Source organism: Aptenodytes patagonicus, chromosome 18, assembly GCF_965638725.1.
Source record: "Aptenodytes patagonicus chromosome 18, bAptPat1.pri.cur, whole genome shotgun sequence".
NCBI classification, from domain to species: Eukaryota; Metazoa; Chordata; class Aves; order Sphenisciformes; family Spheniscidae; genus Aptenodytes; species Aptenodytes patagonicus.
Genome location: NC_134966.1, coordinates 6,646,347 through 6,655,366, shown reverse-complemented (window position 1 = coordinate 6,655,366; position 9,020 = coordinate 6,646,347). Strand labels below are relative to the sequence as shown.

At 44.6% G+C, this 9,020-nt stretch overlaps 1 protein-coding gene across 1 annotated transcript; it reads left to right on the top strand.

Annotated features, from left to right (window-relative positions):
* Nucleotides 1-2,356: 2,356 nt before the first annotated feature.
* On the top strand, nt 2,357-8,267 carry ZDHHC12 (zDHHC palmitoyltransferase 12). Its single transcript, XM_076355573.1, has 5 exons — nt 2,357-2,441; nt 2,861-2,997; nt 4,007-4,093; nt 5,411-5,577; nt 6,190-8,267. The coding sequence occupies exons 1-5, from the start codon at nt 2,357-2,359 to the stop codon at nt 6,497-6,499; spliced, it is 786 nt and encodes a 261-aa protein (XP_076211688.1). The 3' UTR covers nt 6,500-8,267.
* Nucleotides 8,268-9,020: the final 753 nt, after the last annotated feature.

Genomic DNA, 9,020 nt, shown 5'->3' with positions numbered 1-9,020 from the left:
CTCTGTAACGGATCTGTGGCTTGCATTCCACAGCCTCAGCTTTGTAAGTGGGCAGAAGCTGAGTACTTAAGAAAAGACTCTAGCTTAAAACAGCCAATCTGCTTTAAGGCCAGCGTGACTTCCTTCTTAAGACCCTGGTCCTGCAAGGGTTCAACTCCCAGTTAATTCAATGGTCATTGTAAACTCTTTAAAGGATCAGACTCTAGGTGACTGAAGTAGGAGGAGGAATCATGTGAAACTGAACTGCCTCTAGGAAGCTGAAAATATACCATGTTGTAAGAGTACATAGAGATACCTTAGGCTTCCAGCAGCATGAAATTCCTAGCTGGAATGCCATAAGAATGTAGATTCTCCGCTCAGAAACTTGTTAGTAGAGGTTTTCTGGAACTAAGCCTAATTTCAACAAGTCATTTAGGTTGACTTGAGACAGAGATAAGCTCTGATCTTTGTTAAGACAGGTTTCAAAGCTGTAAGAAAAGATAAAAAGCATAACATGCACCAAATTACTCTAATCACAAAGAGAGTGAGAATACATTCCTTAGGACAGATTATTCTAGAATATCAAAACGTTTCTACTTTCAAGTGGGTAATATTGTTACTACTCAAATTGCCTTCATTAAGCTGTAACATTTACACCTCTCTGCAAAGAACAAAGACGCTACCCACCTTTTCTTTCTGTTTGTAGACAGAGCCTGGTTTTACTGTTCTGAGCTTCCTGCTGTTCTGAAGGGCTTCCTTTGCAACTCAAGGAACAGAAAGATTTTCAGGGTATTTAAAGCAGGCAGAGAGTAGCCCCGCCATCTCACATACAAACTCTGTATGGGAGGTTTGACAAGCACTGATGCAGTCTATGAGGTGTCTGAGGGAGGATTTCTGTAGGTTTTACATTTACCTAGAATAAAAAAAGAGAAAGCAAAAGGATTTGAATGATTGTTGGAAATTTAGACTACAATTTTTATTAACATTTATTTATTAACCATTTAAGTGACCTGTGCAGCCAGGTGCTTTCCTGGAATCAGCAGGTGGCCACTGACTCACTTAAAAGAGACTAAAATAATCAAGAACATCCTATTTGTGGTCAGTCAACACCAAGGAATCAGCTACTTTTCAGGTGCTGGAGAGTAAATTTGCAAAGAATGTGATTTTCCTTTCCAAATTTTTACTGGGAAAGAAGGTAACAAAAGCAGCATGATACATCTATGTTAAAACTGAAAAGAGTTTAAAGAGAAAACTCTGATTTCAGAACTTTTACAGGCCTGTGGTAAGATTCATCTCCCCTAAATAGTCAGACACTTAAAGTGTAAATGTGTACATCTAAGCTGGTCTTCTTGGCTTTTTTTATTGTTCGCAAAAGATAAAGACACATCTAGGGTGCAATTCAACTACTTTTAGATGTCTGCTTTCAAATGAGAAGGACCATTCTCTAGACATGCCTGCTTCCCTCTCCTGCTGTCAGAGGAGTCTATCGACCTTGCTCAGATACGAACGTCTTCACTGCAGACATCTGAAGTTAGATCAAATCCCACCCTGGCAGCCTCCTACCAAAGTTACGTCAGTCATTTAACAAGCGCTGTTCGCATTAATAGGGCTGTCTAAACGCGTTCAGCCAGGCACAACCTCTGCATTTCTCCCTAGGGGATAGAAATCCACACATGAAATAATCAAAGTGGCGAGACCAGAGTTAACGCACCGCAGTGCAGCGTCTCACCCAGACAGCACCTTGAGCCCTCACCTTCCAACAGCACACCTCAGCGAGACCCCTTCTATCGCTTACATGGACGTTTAGCAGTATTTGCCTCGGGCGTAACTGCGATGTGTAGAGGAGTTTTACCAGCGACGCTGCCCTCAAGGGCCTCAGCCCTGCGCTCCCCGCAGTACCTGCTGACATGAAACCCGGCTGAGGGGCCGTGCAGAGCCCGGGGGTCAGGGTGGGAGGACAAGCGGGAAGGGGGGCTGCAGGAAAGCGCCTTTCTCCTGGGAAAAGCCCCCGAGGTGGAGGGCCAGCATGCGGGGCAAAACACAGGCAGGCGGCGTGAGGGGAAGAAAGGAGGCCCGCGGGCTGCAGCCAGGCTTCCCCCTACAAACGAGGGGTAGTGGGGGTGGGAGGAAAGAGATCCCGGTTCCCACTCTGGGCGAGCCGAGCCTGAGGTGTCAGCGCCCGGCCCGGCCCTGCTGCGAGCCCTCAGCCCCGCTCGGCGGGTCGGGCCACCTCAGGGAGCAGCCCGAGGCCACGCTGAGGGCAAGAACGAACCCCGCTTCCCAGCGCGGCCCCCACCCGCCGGGCCGGGCCGAGCCGAGCCGAGCCGGCCAGGCCCCGCCCTCGGGCGCTGTCCGCCCTTCCGGGCCGGCGGGCGCCATGGGGGCCGGCGGGCTGTGGGTGAGGGCGGCGCACACAGCCCTCAGCGGGGGCTTGACGCTGGGGCTCTTCCTGCATCGCACAGGTGAGGCGGGGCCGCCGCGCCCCTCCCTCACCCCCGGCCGTGGGGGGCTGCCCGCCCCGAGGAGGTGGGCGGCCGAGGGCCGAGGGCCGGGCCCGCCCCTGAGGAGAGGCGGCAACAACCTCGGCTCGGGCTGTGCCGGCCCCCTGCGCCCGGGCAGCGGGGGAAAACACGGGCGTTCTCCGCCCTGCCTCGGCCTCTGGGCCCTCCGGGGGAGCCCTGGGGGGAGAGGGGGGCTGTGGGGCGCTCGGGAGCCCCTTCCGTTACCTGTTTCTCCCCTTCTCACCCCACGCCCTCTCGCCCCCTGATTTCTCCCCGTCCCCCTTCTCCTAGGTGCGGGACCCCTTTGTTAAGGCCAGAGAGAAAAATCCTAAATGCTTTGCAAGGAACTACTGCTCTCTTTTTTTTGGGGTACCTTTCAGATCTGCAAAAGCAAGAGGAGCGCGGAGAGCTGCTGCAGCCACTGATCTTCGTCTTACTGGTTTTGTGCTCTGTCCTGCTGTACTTTAAGGTGTCTCTCATGGATCCGGGTTTTGTTAAGTCTGAAGAGGAAGCAAAGGTATATCACTTCATGAATGGAAGAAAGTGCTGGGGCTATAAAATCTATAGGCTTTTTTTCTTTTTCCCACTCTTCTAGATAAGAACAATCTGAAACAGTTTCAGTTGCACTTGGCATAAAGGAAACATACACAGACCATTAGAGATCAGGCCTAAGAGTCTCCAATTCATAGTCTGTAACTGCAGCAGGGTTCACAGACTTTGTGTGTGTCTTTTACACCACGCTTCTGTTGTAAGCGCACTGTGCCATTTGAGCATAAGTCCTCTCTTGCATCAGAGGCTGCAGTACCCTATGGAATGTATACATGACTTATGTTACGCTAACCACCACTAAGTGGTACAAGTGCAAAAAACCCGAATTGAATGGCAAGCTTGAAAGAAAGTGCTCTCTGCAGCTCTGTTTATTGAACTGTTTATAGATTTGTTGCTCTCTCAGAGGACATGTACACAAACAAGTTGCAGTGAAGTAAATGGAGATGCAAAGTTTCAGTAACTGAGGAGTAGTCTACTCCAGGTTCACTGCCTTACAGATTGTGTAGAACAAAAGCATTATCAATTTTAATCATCCACCATTAATGTAAATGTTGGCTGTGTTATGAATAAGTAGCAATGCTTATGCTGAAAAGACATCGTTACCGTCTTTGGAAGTGAAGTCTAACCTTGTTTATTTTTGTCCCAAAGCATAGTGTTGGGATCAGTGTGGTATCTTGTCCACAATTATTTCTGCTTCTGTGCAAATGTTCTTTTGATGGTTACAGTAGCCTGTTCTCTCTCGATGTACCTTAACTGTCTGCAGTAGAATTTCATGCCACAGTATTTATATAGCAGCTTCTGTAGGAATTCTAAGGAATTATTTTAACTTTCCTAATGACAGAGATAGCCAGCACTGTGTAGCTGTTAAGTAAAAGGATCCAGACAGCTCAGTCATGCCAAGTGCGATAATAGCTGCTGTGCTTCAGACAGCAGCACACAAAACGGCCTTAGTCACTCCCTTTCTCTTTTTTTTGTAGGCAGGCAAGAGTGAAGAACAAAGCATGGTGATACCCCAAGTTCCAAGTAATATTAAGATGCGGCGTTGTGGTTACTGCATGGTGAAGGTAGTCATTCATAACACGCTAGAAGAGGGTGGGATGAGCGATTTGCAAGCTTACATTTTTTGGCAACATCTTTGTTCAGCTGCTGTTGCCGGTGTTTTCCTGCTCTATCGTTGCTGCTCACTGCTCAGTGGTTTGGAGGCATGGCAGATCTGATTAATTCTGTCATAAGGTCACTCTCCTGCTGAAAAACTCACAGAAAAAGTAAATACAACTAGCAAATTGAATTCAGATACAGTCTTGAATTGAAAAGTGATCCAAACAAATTGTGTAGTTAAAGGTGTAGTGGTGATGGACATTGGCATGTATGCTACTTTTCCAAGGCTGAAACAAGTCCCTGCTGTCTCATAGGACCAAGGATTTTCTTTTGCCATGGGAAAATTGTATTTACATTCTTACTGCCACGTCAGTCAGACCTTACAGTATTGTCAAAAAGGTTATTTTGAAGATATCTTGATAGAGTCAGAAGAGCAGCTGAGCATGACCTATAAGAACCGCTGGTAGCTGTGAGCTTGTTTGGAGGCCTAAAAACAACAAAACATTAGCCTGAGTTGTAAAAGATAGTATGAAGGAAAAATTAGAGCAATTAAATTAGCTCTTAAAACAGCTTGCCTAAAGCCTAGAAGCGCCCATTTTCAGAGCAATCCTTATCAGTTTAATAAAATCAAGCATTATCCCAACTTCCATAAATTCCTGAAGAATATCTACCAGGAGAAGCCAGCTTATTGCAAGAGGAAAAGCTGGCAAAACACATACATACTTCAGGGAACAAATCCTAGGAGGCACTCATACTACTTTCCTCAGCCAGATCTTTCATCTTCTCTATTCCTGGTACTCGAGCTGCTTTCCTGTGCAAGTGTCTTGTATTCACACAGAAGTAGAGACGCTTCCCTCCTCTGTGCTGTCCCATAAAGACATCCCATCCCTGCACACATTCTTCAATAGCTGTGGTCCTAGTTTTTCGCCTCAACACTCTGCTCATGCTTTCCTGAACAGAAAAGGCTGGCTCTATCTCCCTCCTTTGCACACTGGACTTCCTATAAATAGGTAGATAATAAAGAAAATGTATAGACAGAAGTAGTGTGGGAGAGTCATTTAATTTGAATCTCACTCATTTGGGTCTGTACCAGGGGAATCACGATCCCCGTTAGTTGTCTTAGGAACGAAAAAACAAAGTTGTGCTGTTATCTCAAAATGGAGTGCTTTTGGGACAGTACTGCTGTGGAGGAAGACGATATAGCATGATGCTGTCTTCTGCCAAACGGGGAGTTGAACTAGTGGACTATTGCCAGTGTGTGTTTGGTTGGTTTTGTTTTGCAGCAACCGATGCGAGCCAAGCACTGCCAGCTGTGCCAACACTGTGTACGGCGTTACGACCATCACTGTCCCTGGATTGAGAACTGTGTAGGAGAGAAGAATCACCCCCTCTTCATAGTCTACTTGAGCGTGCAGCTTGTAGTTCTGCTGTGGGGAGGTCACGTTGCTTGGTAAGGCCTGGAGTCAGCACTTTGACCTCTGAGATTGCTAAAAGTCTTGGTGCCTCTAGAGCCCCACTGAAGGGTTTATAGCAGTGACTGGATTGGCTTCGTATCTTCACCCTCTTTTGCATCCCGGAGATCAGCTCTTCTGAGCCCCCTAATCTGCTGAGGAACAACGAGGCTGATCAATAGTTGAGCAGAATCTGATAATTTGAGTTTCATTGTTCATCTTTGTTTTAAGCTTAAATTAACAGAATTAACAACAGTACAAAAGCTAACTAATTTTGCTTCAGTGACTGTAATACGGTCTTTGTTTACAAATCCAAGTACTGGAAACTCCAGCGGGGTTTCAGCTGTATGCCTGTTCAGGAGAGGAGTTAACTGAAGATGATTGTCTCTCTCAATTGTCAGGGGAACCAGCATCTTTTAAACTTCTTAGAATCTAAGTCACTACTGGTGCAGTCTCTTAAGAGAGTTTATGGTATATTAACTCTCTGTAGTAAATGATTATCAGAAGCTCACTAGTTATGAATCAAACTTAAATGTGCCATCAAGTTTGCTCGGCTTATGTAACTAGTTCTACATCTTTAACCATGAATTTATTTCTCTTTGAATTGAAAGGTCAGGCCTCTACTTTGAACAGTCCTGGGACTGGCTGCAGCACAACATTCTCCTCCTTATGTCCTTCCTCCTGATAGTCATATTCACCATTGTTGTCCTGCTGCTGCTTATTTCGCACCTCTATCTGATCTCATGCAACACCACCACCTGGGAATTCATGTCACATCATCGCATCTCTTACCTGCAACACTCTGAGTTGGAGAATCCCTTTGACCAAGGGGTAATCCTCAATCTCTGGAGATTCTTCTGTTCATGCCACCTCACTGCATGGGAGAACATCTATTTTCACAGGAACAATGAGCCTGTCTAGTCACAGTAGTACCTACCTGGTAGAGTGCCAACACATCTGCAGGTTGCCGGGTAAAGCTTTGCTAACGCAAATGCTGCTGTTTCCTTGCACGGAACTTTAGTACATCATCAACTATGCAACCTGTTCCACAGCCTGTTCATCCTGCAAATTACATTTCAAGGATAGTCAGGGTTACTTTTTATGTACGAGTAACACTGTTAAAGGGGAGACACTGGTTCTGGGAAGGCCAGCAGGGCTAACTTCTGGACTGAGCAAAGGTTTCTCTCTAAATTTACTTCCTTTTGCTAACTACATCCACATCTCTCCAGAAGAGATGCAAGAGTAGCGTGAACATCCATGTTCACTTCTCTTCCCCAAAGTTTCCCTCTCCTTTTGCTGCTAGGGAACAGCAGCTATTACAGACAAAACCAGCCAGAATCAATAGAATTCCTGTGGCCTTTCTTCAACATAGTTCTCACTGTGAGAACCGCAGTGCCTTTTGTCAATAGTGTTGGGCACGTAATAGAAATATTTGAGTAAATATTTGGACAGTCAAAAGCAAATTTCATTTTGACCACATGCCTAAACTTTATGCTTTTCACAAAGATTTGAGGCTTAATAGTGTTAATGTGCATGAGAAACAGCAGTAAGGCACCAAATTCAGCTTATGAGATAATTAGCCTGTACTTTGTGATGCCCTGACGAGCTTTCTAACAGTTTTTTCTTTAAGTTGATGGTGCTGTCAACAATTCATAGACTATTTTGAATGAAGTCAGCAAAGAATGATACCATCCACTTTTCTTTGGACAGAAAAGTAATACTTGCCTATGGAATTACTTCTGCAGATAACTTCATGCTCAGGCCTTTCCCGTAGCTTGTGGGGAGAGAACCAGTAGCAGAGGTGGGTACTTCGTGCCTAGCTCAAGTAACACTGTTGGTAATACTACTACCTCAACATACTAGTAAAATTTTAATAAAAGAATACAAAGTTTCAATGCAAGAGGAAGGATTCCACGTCCTGTTTGTTTCATTGAGATGAGGGGTGCTGATAGCTTTCTAGGATAGCAGCAAGCTTACTTGTTTTCCATTGTAATAAAAGGTCATACTTCAAGTTTCCATGGGGAACTAAAAGGAAGTTTGGGATGACCAATTTTAGCTTTAAAAACAGAAAAGGCTGTGGTGTGAATTTTAGTCCTGACCCTTTTCTGTTTAAAAAAAAACAAACAGCACCACAACAAAGCCTTAGTTAAAATTATTTTGTGTCTTAATTGCCTTGGCTCAGGAATTAACACCAGCTCAAGAGCACATCTGGCAAGCTGGTAGGATACACTCAGGGTTTAAAGCTGATGAGCACTCATGAAAGGATAGTGTAGTCACTAATACAGCATGATAGTCCAAAAGTAGTTTTAAAACAGCAGAAGGATCCCTTTTGTGACCAACTCCAGAGTTTGTAATCTGCATCCAGTCTGGTTTGTTCAGGGTAGAAACTCCTATCAATCAGAGGGATATCAGAACGCTAAGAATTGTTTTCATAACAATGGTATACCATCCAGAAAGGATTCCGCAGTTTATTTGTGTCGGTGTGGTGCCTGCTAAAGTATGGCTTATCTGCCACATAGCAATTTCTGGTTCTTCAGGTATCAGTCAGATAAAAGTTTGTCAGCAGGTACTACAGCTCAAAACACACAGTTTTGCTCTGTTTGGTAATTCTCTTTTAAATGCACCAGGATGGTAATTTACAGTCTTTTTACTTTACTATAAACTATAAATTAAAAGATTAAATATGCCTTTTTTGGTTCTTAATGCCTCCTTCCTTGAACCCAAGTTCTAGGTTTCACCTGTGCTAACAATCCACTGTGCTACTTACCACTTTACAGAGGGTTCAACCTTAAGAAAACTCACAAAACACGCTGTAGGGGCCAACAGCAAGCCAACCATTACTATTCAAACAAGGGTGAGGAAAATGTGTATCCTGCTTTAAATGGGCCATTATGCTGTAAGGCAGAGCAGGGGGTTGAAAGGATATTTGTACACAGGAATTTTCAGAAGCAGGTATACTTGGCTCTGAAAATAGGAAAATCTAGGTTCAGTGTGAATTATTTCTGTTTTGCACAAACATACGCTCTTACCTCTCTGAATTCTGAAGCACTTAGACCAGCCTTGATTTAATAATGACGACTCACTAGCTGCACCCGAACCTTATCTCCAGATATAGCACAATTGCGTTAGTTCAACTAATGTCTACCTCTGTTGAAGACAAACTGAAAGAATAATAGCTGTGCATCCGTATTTGTCGTCAGTGTGATGCTTCATTTCTAGACACCCTTCCTTTTTTTGCCCAACAAGCTAACATTACAAATTTAAGAGAAGAAAATGTATCTTATCATGTATCTTTACAAGATATGTTACCAGGCAGATGAAATCACCTTTAACTTACTGATTTTCCGATATTAACACTGTCGTGATTTAGCTATCCCAAAAAAGATACAGGATACACACATTGATAAAATCTGTGGAGAGGCAACTTGACTGCAATCATTTG

Bases quoted from the DNA above. Each gene is read 5' to 3' on its own strand.
- ZDHHC12 (XM_076355573.1), top strand. From the start codon at position 2,357: ATGGGGGCCGGCGGGCTGTGGGTGAGGGCGGCGCACACAGCCCTCAGC. The intron at 2,442-2,860 runs GTGAGGCGGGGC...GGTACCTTTCAG, and splicing joins GCTCTTCCTGCATCGCACAG to ATCTGCAAAAGCAAGAGGAG. The intron at 2,998-4,006 runs GTATATCACTTC...TTTTTTTTGTAG, and splicing joins AGTCTGAAGAGGAAGCAAAG to GCAGGCAAGAGTGAAGAACA.